Source organism: Chelonia mydas, chromosome 8, assembly GCF_015237465.2.
Source record: "Chelonia mydas isolate rCheMyd1 chromosome 8, rCheMyd1.pri.v2, whole genome shotgun sequence".
Lineage (NCBI taxonomy): Eukaryota > Metazoa > Chordata > Testudines > Cheloniidae > Chelonia > Chelonia mydas.
In genome coordinates this window covers 20,919,476-20,934,710 of record NC_057854.1, presented here as the reverse complement: position 1 = coordinate 20,934,710, position 15,235 = coordinate 20,919,476, and the positions used below count along the sequence as shown (strand labels likewise).

The 15,235-nt window shown below is 43.8% G+C and overlaps 2 protein-coding genes and 1 long non-coding RNA gene across 3 annotated transcripts in view; 2 read left to right on the top strand and 1 right to left on the bottom strand.

Moving 5' to 3' along the window:
- Positions 1-1,181: 1,181 nt before the first annotated feature.
- EFCAB9 (EF-hand calcium binding domain 9) lies at positions 1,182-7,578 on the bottom strand. Its single transcript, XM_007062377.3, has 4 exons — positions 7,443-7,578; positions 4,789-4,937; positions 3,493-3,669; positions 1,182-1,864 (listed from the first exon to the last, which is right to left on the bottom strand). The coding sequence occupies exons 1-4, from the start codon at positions 7,576-7,578 to the stop codon at positions 1,712-1,714; spliced, it is 615 nt and encodes a 204-aa protein (XP_007062439.2). The 3' UTR covers positions 1,182-1,711.
- On the top strand, positions 5,356-7,651 carry LOC122461567. The gene is made up of 3 exons (XR_006283519.1): positions 5,356-5,460; positions 5,789-5,901; positions 7,546-7,651. It is a non-coding gene; the product is annotated as an uncharacterized LOC122461567 (long non-coding RNA).
- Positions 7,652-13,824: 6,173 nt separating this feature from the next.
- STK10 (serine/threonine kinase 10) overlaps positions 13,825-15,235 on the top strand; it is a 72,944-nt gene continuing 71,533 nt past the window's right edge. The window contains exon 1 of the mRNA XM_037906216.2: positions 13,825-14,633. Within this exon, the coding sequence (XP_037762144.1) occupies positions 14,478-14,633 (156 nt within the window). The 5' untranslated portion in view covers positions 13,825-14,477. The remainder of the gene's footprint in view (positions 14,634-15,235) is intronic.

Genomic DNA, 15,235 nt, shown 5'->3' with positions numbered 1-15,235 from the left:
CTGCCCACCAGCACTCCAGCTGAGGTTTGGATATTGCATTCTTCCCTTCTGCTCCTAAGCTCTTGTGTAATGGTACTGTGCATTGTATCAAAAGCTGACAGAGTTTGCTCCAAATGGGTCACATTATAGTGGTAGGTGAAATGATTCTTAAGTTGAGGGCCTAATTCTATTCCTCGCATCGATACAGCTGGTTACGAAATTTTTGACTAAATGTTTTTATTGGAAAATGCCACTACTGTTTCTGCTCAAAGTTTTAGTTTCAATGAATCTATTCAGATGAAACATCCATCAGAAGATTTGGCAGGCCTGGGGTAGAATTTCTGGTCAGAGAGGCACTCATCCCAGAATCACCAATCACTTGATGATTAAGGCACACACTGGAATGTGGGAGACCCAAGTTCAAGTCCCAGCTGTGAATCAGGCAAACCAGTGTTGAAACCTCCATTTTTTCCTGCAAGGTGGAATTCTTGTTTTCTGGTCAGCCCTAGTTGTTACATCTGGAGGAAGTCTACCGCAGCCCATGCAGTGTGACTCCAGTTTAAACCAGTGTATACAAGAGGGGAATCTGGGAAAGTTTAGTTTTTGAAAGTTCTTCAGAATCTTTGGGTAAAAAGTGATAAACACAAAGGTCACTTACTAAAAGGGGCCAGCGTCACAACAGCCATTCCACCTTTGTCAGATTAGAAAACATGAACTGTTTTCTCTGAATAACCTCAAAACTGGGGCTTCAACAGCTTCAATGTCTTGATTCCTGGGAATAAAGCCTTGGGAGTGGGGAAATAAAGGGATGGGGTCCTATTTCCTGTTATGAATTCCTATGCCACCGTTAAAGTAACAACATTGGTCCATGGTGGCAATTCCTCCATTCAGAAGCTGGGCCTTCATATGTGATTCGGCTGCCTTGTTATAGAATTACAGCTTGGAAAGTTCAATACGCAGAGGCTTAAGGCAAAAGTGGTGAGAAGGGGAACTGGGTTTAGAAAACTGCTCCATTTACGGTTTAAATGGTCAATACTTAACAAGAGAAACTGCCCATCCCTTCTCTTCTCTCCACAGATGGATTTAATTCAATGATTTATTTTAACAAAGAAAAGAGCATTGCCTTTGGCTGGCTCCATTCCCCACAACAACAGTAATGGGTGCAGGGAGATGAGACAAATCTAATTTCCCCCATGCTTATTTTTAATGGAGACATTTTAATCTGGACAGAAAACAGCATAGGGGGGAAAAGCTGACAAATATGAATGAATCCAGTATCAGAAGGGATGAGCCAGCTGGGTTTTATGCTAAACTTTATTTCATCTGTCTCTTCAAAGGTGATAAAATGGTTGTATGGGGAGGACTGCTCTGTCTCAAGCAAGATGTAATGTAGATGGAGGGTGGGGCAGGTTTGCTATCCTAAAATACTTGAGCAATGCGGTATGGCAGGGAGGGTTGACATGAATATCAGCAACTGGCTTGGGGTGAAATATGAGGAATGCGCCTGAAGTACAAGCTGCATCAGCTATTCCACATGGGATGACATCAGACCTGATTATGCACTTGCATGCGGTATCTGAGATGGGATCTGGGGACAAAATTATACAGCTATAATTATTTGGACCATTATTTGAGTTATAGGTTTCTTAAAAGTTGGTGTTTTAAGCTAACCCAAAACCCCCTGCGCCTGGGGCCTGGGAAAGAGATGGTTGGATCAAATAGTGTTCTTTTACTAGTGTAGTTGTTGCATGCTGATCTTGGTGAGGTCTGGCCCAGATGATTCTGGAATCGCTTCATTCCACCTCTTCTTCTTTTTCTCCTTCTTTTTCTGTTGTCTATCAATGCAGAAGATTGTAAACATTTTGAACTCCTTGTAGTTCAGTTGCTAGTGGTGGGGAAAAAATATGAAGTAGCATCTTAACAAGACAGTGATGGTTGATACCACTTTAATGTCAGAGATAGGCCTGACCCAAGATTTGGGATCTCAGAGAGACATACATACAATGGTCCTTCCAATCAAACTTAGGAGAAGTTTGGATCTGAACTTCATGGGCTGGGCCCATCTCAAAGGACCACACTGTAGCTGAGAGGGCATCTCCCCTACATGTGAATATCGCTCTACCATTCCGCAATGGTTGCAGATGTCATGATGCTTCTGGGTGGAAATCTCTGTGTTTTTTAGAATTATATCCGGCACAACCACAAAAGCAAGCTCTTACAAAATGCTCTTTAACCAAGCAGCCCATTTGCAAAGCGGAAATAACTGGGTTCAGGTCTATTATTTACATTAGTGTTGTGTCTGGATGCCCCAAGCACTAGAGTCCTTAGATCAAGGCACTGTACAAACTCATATTAGGAGGTTGTAAATCCTACAGGATAGGGAATATCTAAGTTAAAATGCAACAAGTGGCTGTTAAATAATTGGAGGGCAGGGGAGAGGGAACATAACAGTGGGGAAAACAAAACCACTAATTAGAGCAGTCCATTGCACACACAGTTTGCCACCTGTGGAGAGAAGGAATGAACTCCCTGTGACAGACATTAGTCTGTCATTTAATATACTGCTGGAAGGTGCTGGGATACTACGGGGATGAGGCTGCTATACAAACCCCCACAGAACGGTGATATGAAACGTGATTAAATAAACCTTTTAATATATCAGCAATCCCTACCTATCTAGTCATTATGGGCTCGCAATTTATCAGACTTCACCTTGGTCATGGGTCTTGTGGAGGGATTTGAAAGAGGACAGGCTGAAGGGCAGGGGAGAAAGCATGGAGGTGCTTATAGGAGGAGACAAACAGGCTATGGAGGCTTGCATTGTTAGCGAGAGTGGTGTAATCAGTAGAAGAGTAGGTAGGGAGGGGTAAAGTTATGAGCCTTGAAGGTGAGGTCACGAATCCTATATTCAATACAGTGAAGAAGGGGGAGTTGGTGGAGATCATAGAGGTCAGGCTTACATACGTTCACTGACTGACAGTGCTCTATATTCCAAGGTGAAAGTGAATTACCCAGTAAGAAGGGCACCATAATCAAACCCTCAGTCTCCAGATGACACCTCAGCTGATTTAAAGCCCAGCATAGCCTGGGACCTCAGTATAAAGAATGGAATAAAAGTGTGGGGGAAAAAGAACGTGGCCCCGCAGTTGTCTGAATGGCAGGCTCTGCATAACCACGTTTGCTGCTCTAGCACAAGGTAACAGGGCAACATAAAGCTTCTCTGAATGGAGCTGGAGCCAAGAGCAGTGTTCAAGAGAGGTACTCTACTGAGCTACATGGCCAGTCAGCAGGACTCATTAGACCTGGGCTCAACTACTGCCCTCTCTGTGACACTGGACAGTCAATCTTGCAGCCTGTTTTCCCTCCCACACTTTGTCCTATCTATTTTAATTGTGTGCTCCTGGTAGGGACTGTCCTTGGGCAGATACAATGGGGCTCTGATTTCAGTTGGAGCCTCTGTGTTAATAAATAAAATGCGGCATTATTAAGGGCTTGTTATTCCTCTAATCTTACCTCATCTCCAGAGACATCAAAGTCCTTGAATATCTTCTCAAGCTCGTGCTTCTTGATGTTAAAGAGGAACCTAGTGGCTTGGAACTCCCTAGGGCCAACTGTGTGTCTTCCATCCATATCCAGCAGCTCAAACACAGGCCCAGAGTGTTGATAAATGAACTGCTTTTCCAGGTGATTCTGTTTCAGGACAGAAATGTTTAAGAACAAATAATGAGCAGAGATATCCTGTTTTAGAAAATACATATAATACCAAACACAGTTAAAGTCTAGATGGTAAAAGCTGGTAACCTTCCTAATTCCAGCTTGCAATACAAAGAGAAAAGAACTCAGTGCTTCCTTGCACACACGCATGCCTAGCCCTATGCATCCAGATTTGTTTGCCCCAGGGCTTCAGACCCTACTAGTGCTGCAAAATAATTCTGAGCTGGATGGCCATGGAAATGAACTGAGCACACTGAGTCTCCCACTTTCCTTCATGCAGCCAGCAAAGCCACAAGTTGCTCTTGAAATGATTAAGTACTCAGGCCTGCTGTACATCCATGGATGGTCTTTGCCCTCTTGGCAGTGCTTAATGTGTGCCAGGGCTGAGCCCTGGCACCTCTAGACTTGGCAGTTCATAGCCCTGGCACCTCTGGGCTTGCCGCATCAGTTATTCAAGTAAAAAAAAAAATTCCTTGAGTCCCGGCACCTAATTGCTTGAGCCCTGGCACCTCTTTCATTACAAATTAAGCACTGCCTCTTAGGACTCCCCAGGATGACACTGCTAGCAGCCTGCCCCCAAAAAGGAGAAGCTTGGGCTACAGTATGACCCCCCAAAAGTGGGGAGCTGTGTATAACTCTGGCTTGTGTGAACATTCATTTCCCCCCCACACCCTTTAATTCTCACACCAGGCTACTGTTTTCTTTCGGAACAGGTCTGACCTCTAATAACGATCAATAAGAGAAAGAGTCGTAGTACGAAGATTGAAGAAGAATCGTGTGCTCTACTGCGCAACAGGGAGAGGGTGGAAAATGCTGACCTCTGAAAATGGGATCCTGTTCTAGTCCTGCTATTTTGCAGAAAGCAGCAGGCGCCTGCAGCTCATTTTGTGAGCTGAGTTTTTGTTTATTTTCAGTGAGCTGCCTCAGAACATAAGAGCATTTAGACAGTTTCTAGCTTGTGGAAAGTTCCTCTACCTTCTACTTCTCACATTATAAGTGAAGATTAGACTCCCAGCTGGCTGATTCAATTTATGAAGGCACTGAATAACATCAGCTTCTCTGAAGTCACACCAACAGGGACCCCAGGCTACCTGCCTCATGAGATATCAGGATGCACACCAGCATGTAGAACTCATCAAAGCCAATCTCCCCTGTGGCATTCCAGTCTAGCAAGTCAAACACCAGCATGATCTGCTTCTTCGTCAGGTCAGTCACATAACGGAGAAAGTGATAAAGCTGCAGGTCTGGAAAACAGTGGGTTGTTAGGCCTAACCTGCGCAAAGCTGTTAGTAATAATTAATAGGATTTATAATGCACACACTGCTCCAAGGTGCTCAGGTTACTGCACAGACAATTAAAATATAGTAACACGCTCCGAGAAATGTTCAGTAATAATAATGCGCACATGGTGACATCTGTCAAGACAGAGGTAGTGTGTGTGTGTGTGTGCGCGCGTGCATGCATGTGTGATTTTTTTAAAATTTTTGTTTTGTTTCTGCTTGTTATCAGCAGCCCAAAAGTGACATTTTTCATTTTTAGGTGTTTGAACAAAACGCCCGAGAAATTAGCTTAAAAGTTGTAATTTTTCACTTGTAAAAAATGTATTTCACATGCGCTAAAAGAAAGATCTTTTCAGATGATTTTTCTTTACAGAATGGGCCAGGAAATGCCACACCTTCGAGGCAACTGCCACAAACATTCAGTCACATGCTCCCCTGAAATGTGATGATGGAGCCCCTGCAAAGGAACCTCATCTACCCATAGGAGGTACCAGGCCATGGCTGTGTGGTCTTCAGGGTTTTATTGAAAAGATCCAGCCACCTATTTTGTTTAGATTTATACTTCCCATTGTTTTTAATTATAGTCTTGGAAACTATGAGCTGCTGAGTGCCCTCAGCTGCCATTGACATCAGCCATATTTGAGGGCACTCAGCACCTCCCTGGATTGGCTCCAGCGTGTCTTTCCCTGCTGATTTTAGGCCAGAGGGAGTTGCATGTGCATATTATGAGGCCAGAATTCAGCCCTTTATATAGCAACCAACCCCACCGATCCTTTGACTCTTTTCTGGTTTTTTTCCTTGTACTTTGTCACTAGCGTGGGGTGATGGTTCCAGCACAGTGCTGGGAAATGAGGCTCAACACCACAATCAGGTTAGATCACTACCATGGCACGGACAGCGGGGGGAACTCACACCACTCGTTTCTTTGGTGAGTTCTGATCATTTTGGTCTCTTTTAAAAGATGTTTAGACTCCATGTGATGTTCTTCATCAGATTTAAATAAGACCTGAGCCCAAGGCATGAGACCTACCCAAACGTTTGCCTTATTAAGGGATAAAAGGATTCAGTAGTCTGATTTATGTCCTTTAAACACACAGGCTCATTATGTTTGGATATGAATCTGGATCAAAATGTCCACAGAGTTTTTGGGGGTCCCATTGCTCATTATAACAGTCTTCAGGCAGGTCAAAAACTGGGCTTAAACTCCCTGCAGATACTGCTTATTTTTTTTAACTATTGAATAATTGTTTTAAACAATATTTAGCTTGACAGTGATGTTGTACAAGTGTAAGGTGCACCTAGGGGGCAGGGAAAAAACCAACTTTTGCAGTCCACTTCAATGCTCTGAATGGATTTGGCCCAAAGTGTTTCAGAACGAATATGACTTTGCCACCCATCAGCCCCATCACCCTGTGTGTATGATACCTCCTTTCGCCTGAGCCTTCATCTGTGGTATTTATTTAGATCAGTGATACTCAGACTGAGGCTCGGGAGCTGCAAGTGACTGTTTAATTTGTCTCCTGCAGCTCTTGGCAGGACATGATTTTCAAACACTCTGTGATTTAACTATTAACCAATTAGGCTGCTTTTACTATGTTATTAACCAATAACAGTTAAAAAAATAGTTGAAAAAATAGTTTGTAGTTGAAAAAATAATAATACTTGGTCAGAATAACGAAGAAATATTTATATATATATATATAGAGAGAGAGAGAGAGAGAGCAAATAAAACAATTCACACTCCTGTGGCTCTTTTGGGTTATGCTGATCGCTAATTTGGCTCCTGAACCACTGAGGTCTGAGTATCACTGATTTATACTGTAAGCTCTTTGGTGCAGAGACTATCTTTTATTGAGTGTTTGTACAGTATCTAGCACACTGGTGCCTTAGTCCTGATCAGGGCTTTTCAGTGCTACCAGAGTGCTAATGATAAATAATAATGATGGTGATGATGCCACACAAGTTAATTTGAATTGCAGGACTGTCAGCTTTAAGAGGAACCAGAGAGAGAACAAAAAAGTTTACGTCTTAGGCAAGAGCTGAACACATTTCAGTTATTGCAATCATGCTAGTAGGCTGGGTATGAGGGCTGGGTATCATTTCATCATTTGATGTGTTACTAGTCAGGCCATATAACCTTTTAGAATGGATGGAAAGTGCTATATCAGTCGAGACACAGTGGTATATGCTACAACTGAAAGCCATCTATCTGGGGCAATTCCAAAACTTTGCATTAACCAAGCCAGCAAGTCAGTTAGCATTACAGAGTGCAGTATTTGTTGTAATAGCTGAGACACGGTATTTATAGTGTCTCTGGAAATTATTTTGAACCCTAAAGAATTTTTAAACAAATCCAAAACAGTTTTTAAATGCTAAACTTGATAGCATCATATAATTCTTTTATATAAAGATAGATATAAACATTAATCTTATTGATAGCAAATTCTAGGGCCTGTGGAAAGTACTTACTATTCAAAGTATTCTTATTATGAACATCTAGGAGTTGGAAATATTCTGCAAGTGCTCTAGCATTTCTCACTGATAATAAACAGTATATTTTATCTAAATACAGAAACTGCAGAAAACATCCAGGTTTCAGCCTCATCTTGGCAGTGACTAATTCTGTTTACCTATGAACATTCACAGTAGCTGAGGTGATGCCCACATCACAGCAAGAGAATTCCATCTCGGAACCAGAACACAATCATGTATCCTCCTGACTGAAATGTTTGGGGTTTTTTTTTTTGGTTTTGTTTATTTTTGTTTGGGTTTTTTTGCCAAGCATCATCAGACTGTGCCTCTAAGGGCTGAATTCCCCAGGCAGACAGGCTGGGTGGGTCGCTGTGAAGGTCTTGTTGCTATGCACAATCAGCCAGTTGGAACAGGACACTGAACAGAGCAGAGCTCTTGCAAGCACCTTAGGCATTGAGTGATCCACTGAACATTGTGGAGCAAATGGCTCTCCACCACTGAGGAGTCAGGGTACACATCCAAAATGAGCATGAAGAATTATTCTTTTATCACATATTTTTAAAAAATGCAATTCTAGAACATTAGAATCAGACTGAAACTCACATTGGCAAGGAAACGTAGATTTAAGGTCCCAATTCAGCAAGATATGTGTGAGTTCACTGAGTCTATTGTGATGTCAGTGGGAATACTCACATGCTAAAATTAGACATGTGCTTAAGCACCTTGCTGAATCAGGGCCCTAAAGCCTTGTCTACACTAGAAAGTTGTATCACTAAAACTAGGCTGGTGTAGTTAAAGGCAGACACCGCCCCAGGGCACACCCAGTTATATCAGTATACTGGTGCTTTATACCTGTACAGCTATGCCTGTACAGGAAAGGGGATGGCTATACTACAGTAAGGTATCGTTATACCAGTATAACTGCATCTATGCAAAGGGTTGTACTGGTATAACTCTATCAGTAAATAATCACACCCCTCACCCCGATCCTGTTTAAGAGCTTGATTCCTGAAAACACTTACTGCTGAGTGAAGTGCTTACTACTGTGAGTAGCTCCACTGAAATAAATAGAACTACTCATGACAGTAAGACCCCTGAGTACAGGATCAGGCCCACTCTCGTGAATCAAAGGCAGATTTCCAATGCTTTGTGAATATTTTTGCAGCCTACTTCTTATATTTATGTTAGTGTTTTAAAAAGACAATAAGAAAACAATTCCTGGATTGGTGACAGCAGATTTGCCAACATGGACTGAGGTTTGTGGGCTTCAGGAAAGAAGTGAGTTTGGGGATGTGAATATGTCTGTATCTATCTTGTTTTATATTTAGATTGTAAAGTCTTTGGAGTACTGTTTGTTCTATGTTTGTACACAGGGGTCCTGGTCGAGGGCTGAGGCTCTCGGTTACTACCGTAATATGAATAATAATTAATAGGTAGGTACATGGCATATTGGGAAGAAATGCAGGTTAACTGATCTATAACTCTGAAAACAATTGGCCTAATTCTCTTCTCACTCCAGTATTGCCAAACTCAAACATTGTATCAGCCCTCCAAAATCATGAGAATAGCTGAAAAATAATGAGCTGTTAAAACCAAATCAATGTTGGGTTATTTTCATTTGCCTTCTTCTTTCACAGGTATACTTCAGTCACATTTGCAAGCTTTCCTCCACAACCCCAAGGGCTAGAAACTTATTTTTTCTTAAATGAAACTGAAATCCGCACATGAGCACTTATTTCCAGCAGCTGGATCTTATATCAAGCACCAAACATCATGAGGTTCAAGATAAAATCACAACAGTTGGCTACTCAGTGTAAATCCAGAATCACAGCAATGAACTCAGTGTGAGAAGAGACTCAGACTCAATAGTCTAGGAGGGAACCATTTCAACGAACAAGTAAAAAACAGAGAGTCAAGGTGGGTGAGGTCATATCTTTTATTGGACCAGTTTCTTTTGGTGAGAGAGACAAGCTTCCGACCTTCTCTCTCACCAACAGAAGTTGGGTCAATAAAAGATATGACCTCACCCACCTTGTCCCTCTAATATCCTGGGACCGACATGGCTACAACACCACCACATAAAGTAAAAAGCTGATCAGTCAAGCAAGACTAGTTGGTCTCAGACCTAGACATAAGGCTGCAATATCAAATAATTCCTCTAGATGTCCCCATTTTATTCCAATTTTAAATGTGCTGTAGTTAATTTAAAGTATGTGAAGGACTATTATGACTTTAAACAATTTGGGTCCCACCCTGTCTATCCATATTTACATATGCTTATATCTTTAAAAAAAACAAACACCCAGAAGTTAAATATTTAGTGGCTATATTTAAGAGCTGAACTTGGGGAAGGAGAAGTGATTTTCTTCTGTTAAGATAGTTTTAGACACATTTTTTACACTCAGATGATTCAAAAACATCTTTATTTTACAATTTCCATCCTGTCCTTTGATCCTATATAAGCACTTATGCAAATGAGTAACCGCATTGTGTTCAGTTGGTCTGGTAACCTATGTAAAGTTACTCACCTGCATAAGTGCTGGCAGAATTGAACCCTTGCTAGGTAGCCATGAATTAGGATAGGAAGCTGTGACTTGTTTGAAATCTTTTTTTTAAACTACATTTTATTTTATTTTTACGTAGTATGAAGCACAGGTGATCATGGTTTTCCTCCACACTCTCTCTTCAAAAGTTTATGTTTTAGATATACATTTCTTCTCATCCCAAGACATCTTTACAGACACAGGGAGCAGTACAGTGTCACCATTCATTCCTGTCCATGGCTTGGTCCTCCTTTAAGCCCAGCCTGGTCATATCCCTGTGCACAAAGTCCTCACATCTAGTTGGGGGTTGGCCTCTTGGCCTGACTGACCTTGGATGAATTTGCATTATTTTCTTGGGCATCCTATCATCTGGTTGTTTTCTACAATGTCACCACCACTGTAATCTTTTTGATTGCAGCCAATCCTGTGTACTGATTTCACTTCCTACTCTTCTTCTAATTTTATTTGTCTTAAAATCATTTCACTTTACTGTTGCCATCTTCCAAAGAACTCTCTACTACCTCCAGCCTTCTGATGGCTGCTTAATTTCATGCAACTCTGACCAGTCTGTAGAGTTATACTGTTAGGACACTGGTTTAATCAATTTTCACTTTGGTAGCAAACAATGTTTTTGTGAGTCCATAATTTCATCAGTTTTCTGCAGCACTTGTTGCTAAGGCACACCTCCTTTTAACCATTGGCACGGTTCAAGCTTCCTAGGTACATATAAAATTTTACTTTTTCTATGTCAACACTATATCTATTGTCCCTTTTCCAAGATGCAACCACTTTGTCTTCCTGGCATTTATTATAAGTCCAAATCAACTGCACCAATTTTCCAAGGCAGTATCATCGGTCCACACTGAATCAAATGCCTTTGTGAAGTCAATGAAAACGGTAAACATCTTTAATCCCCATTCTCATTTTTTCCCCCATCAACTATCGGAGCATGAATATCTGATCAAAGCAACTTGAGCCTGGTGTGAAGCCACACCGTTCCTCACCTACTATTTCCTCTAAAACTGGTCTTAATCTGTTGACAACTACTTTCATCATGACAGGTTTCAGAGTAACAGCCGTGTTAGGTCTGTATTCGCAAAAAGAAAAGGAGTACTTGTGGCACCTTAGAGACTAACCAATTTATTTGAGCATGAGCTTTCGTGAGCTACAGCTCACTTCATCGGATGCATACTGTGGAAACTGCAGAAGACATTATATACACAGAGACCATCATGGTCTCTGTGTATATAATGTCTTCTGCAGTTTCCACAGTATGCATCCGATGAAGTGAGCTGTAGCTCACGAAAGCTCATGCTCAAATAAATTGGTTAGTCTCTAAGGTGCCACAAGTACTCCTTTTCTACTTTCATCATGATTTCCCAGTACTGATAATAAGCATATACCGCTATAATTATTCAGATCGGTAGGATACCCTTTCTTCGGGATTAGTACAACTATTCCTTTTAGTCAGTCATACAGTACCTCCTCTTGCTCCCATATCTTCTTATATATTTTTCATAATGATTTGATAGTGTTTCTCCTGCTGGCTTGCAGCAGCTCAGCTCTTATATTGTCTGTTTCTGTAGCTTTCCCATTTCTTAATTGCTTCACTGCTCTTTCTACTTTTTCTTCTGATGGAGGTTCAGTGCTGATATCCATTCTGTCTTGCAATCTGCACTGTTCGTCTAGCATGTCGAGAATGCTTGCATCTCGAACTACAGCAGGGGTTCTCAAATTGGGGGTCGGGACCCTTCAGAGGGTGAGGACGTTCTTACATGGGGGGGTCATGAGCTGTCAGCCTCCACCCCAAACCCCACTTTGCCTCCAGCATTTATAATAGTGTTAAATATGTAAAAAAGTGTTTTTAATTTAAAAGGGGGGGTCGCACACAGAGGCTTGCCACTCTGAAAGGGGTCACTAGTACAGAAGTTTGAGAACCACTGAATTACAGTGTTCAGCACTTTGTCAGAATGCTCCTTCCATACTTGCAGCACCTCTTCAGCATTTGTGGTCAGTTCACCAGTAGTCTTTCATACCGCTTGCGTAATTGGCCTGACTGTGTTTCCATACAATCTAACCTTTTTGTGTATCATTTTCATATCTTGTTTTCTTCGTGCCTCCTTTAGTTGTGGAACCTCTTCTTTCCAGAACTTTTGCTTGTCCAATTGTGATTTCTTCACCACTTTGGTAACACTTTCACTTCTTCCACTTTCCCAGTAGTCTTGACTTGTTCACACTTTTCCTGTAATGTTCTTGTTTCATTGCTTGTCCAGATTTTCCTTGTTTGCTTACGCCTTCCAATAACTTCCTCTGCTGTATTTTATATTGCTTCCTTGAATATTTCCCATCCAGTCTGGAGTGCAATTTCTTCATCATCGCAAATGAATGGTTGAAATAACCTCCAAGCCTCACCTTGTATGTCTTCCTCCCAGAGCTATCCCTTAATGTATCAAGATCAAATTGGGCTCCAGCTGCACCCATCTTTTTCTTGGATTTTAATTTCATATTAATCTTTCCCATTAGCATTTCATGATAACTGCCACACTTGATATTTGTATAGACTCTATTATCCAGAACTGACCTTCTTTGCCTTTTACTGATAATAATGTGGTCAGTCTGGTTTTTGATATGACCATCTAGTGAATTCCATGCAAACTTGTGCATATCTTTGTGAGGAAACCAAACACTGCCAATAATCAGATTATGCATCTCACAGCAAATTCTTAACCTTTACCCATTATTGTTTGCTATCTCAATGCCATATGGTCCAATGCTATTCATTTGCTGACCATGTCTGTTACCAACATTTGCATTCATAGCTCCCATTATCAAAATCATATTATGATTTACAGTGTTACCCAACCATGGATAAAATTAATCTTTCTCATCCTCTTCTGCTACTTCTGCTAGTGCATAACAGCAGTTCACAGTAATGCATAGTCTATAGCAACCTTGCTATGACAATCTACTCAGACACAAGTTTCCAGCTAGCTGTTCATTGAAGTAACTCCATCTCTATGTTTCACTTGTCCACTTGAATGTCTGCAATAAAGGAAAGTATAATTTCCAACTGTGACCACTCCTGTACCCAGCCAATCTGTCTCTTGTATGGCAGCAAAGGAAACTTGTATCTCTTAACTCCTCTGCTATTAGCTCAGTCTGGCCTAGAATGAATGGAACTCTAACATTCCAGCTTGCAGTACATGTAATATGTTTAGCTATTGTCTGAAATCCAAGTCTATTTCCATTTGCTAGGCTTGATAGGCCTGTGTCAAAATCCATGTCAGTTTAGCTTCCTGTACTGTTTCTATAACAAGTAAATTTTGGCTGTAATGGCTTTTTAGGCCAGTCCACCCTAACCTCCTTCCCCCTCCCCACTTCCAGGGAATACCTGCTGGCCTGCTAGGAACAGGTATCAGTGATTCCACCCTAGTCCACTAGCCTTCCAAGGCTAATGAGCTTAAACTGCTTGGATTTGAAAGCACAGTTTTCCTTCTCCTAGACAGACTTGCCCTGTGTGTGCCCCAGTCTTAAATCAGACTTTCCGTTCTCCTACATACAGTTCATTCACAGCACCTCCTCCTGTAATATTTGGTGTGAGCCTTCTGGGTTTCTGCAAGACAGGCAACCCCATGCACCAGTCCAGAGCTCCATGGTTCATGGCCTTTGTAACTACTACCAAAAAGCAATTCTTCAAATCATCATTTCAATGGCAAAGTCGGGTTTGAAGGCAGAGTGAGAACTACACTTCCCAGTGCTCCCCGCGAAGGGGGCGGGAACAGTGGAACTGCATGGCAAGAGATACGCCAGTGCCCTTTTGGGTAAACGATGGCCAGGGGCGGGGCCAGCAGAATGTAAAGTATCTAGCAGGCTTGGGGCGGGGACAATAGAACACTGTGTATCCAATGGGCAGGGGCAGTTGTCAGCGGAGCTCCGGCAGGTGGAGCGGTCTTGGCTCCATGTGCTCGGGTTGAGGCTGCGCCGCCCTCCCCGCTCTGTGTATTGGTCCCGAGGGAAGCTCCGCCGCGCACCGGGCGGGCAGCAGCTTCAGCTGCTCTGAGCGCCGCGGGCAGTCGCCGGCTGCCGCTTCCCCTTTGGGAGCTCTGTGCCCGGCAGCTCCACGCCCCTGCCCTGGCAGCGGCTGCTTGCTGTCCCGCCCTGCTTCCCCGCAGGCAGAGAAGCAGGGCGTATCTGCCGGGCCCTGAGATCCCGGCTGGCCAGGGGCACGGCACCTTCCTGGGCAGCGGCTCGCCCGGCTGGTGCAGGGATACTGGATCTGGGGGCTGGGCTGTGAAGTGCCTCAGTCCTGCGACTCCCCAGCCGCTCCTCTCCAGTGCGCCCTTCGCCCCATCTCCCGAGGCGACCTCTGCTCTGCCGGCCCCAGCTCTCTCCTGTGCCCCCGGGGTGCGGGCACTGACCGGCTCAGATTCTCCCCGGAGTCCCCTTCTGCCTGTTGTATGGTCGAGAGACCCCAGCCCCAGGCAGCACCATGGCTTTTGCCAACTTCCGCCGCATCCTGCGCCTCTCCACCTTCGAGAGGAGGCGATCCAAGGAGTACGAGCACGTCCGCCGGGACCTGGACCCCAACGAGGTGTGGGAGATCGTCGGGGAGCTGGGGGACGGTGCCTTCGGCAAAGTGTACAAGGTGGGTCCGGGGGCAATGCTGGGGGTGCCCTTGGGGGAACGTGCATAGACCTCCCCCTCCCCCCCCGGTGTGTATGTGGCGGGGCTGGCCTGGGGGGAAACTGAGACCCCCAGGCACGTGGGTGGCTGTGTGGGTGCCCTGGCCTTGGTGCGGCTGTGGCATAGCAGCGTGGGGAAGGGTTACAGCCGGAGCGGTGCAGGGCAGCCGGGAGGACTAGGGGGAAGCAGCGAAGAGGACGGGCGGGGAGGGGGCTCAGGCCATGCCCAGGGGGCTCCATTTCCCCGCCTCGCTCTTCGGAGTCTCCACCTAAAGCTGTGGCCCTCGGGCAGGGCTGAGACGCTCCGGAACTATGATAACAAGGTCCCCTTGGCTGTGTTTACAGTTCATTTTCCAGGATCCTTTGACTGGCATCTTACAGCCACTAGCCATTGAGTGCAGGTGGCCTGAGGTCTGTGTGTGCAGTGTGGGGAAGCTGTGGGGAGACACACGCACCCTTTGGAGGCTGCCGGGGTGGGGTGGGGGGGTATTTGCACAGAACCTGGAGCGGAGGAACTTTTTGACCTAGAATCTACATAAGTAGAAATAACAATATGTCAATTGTG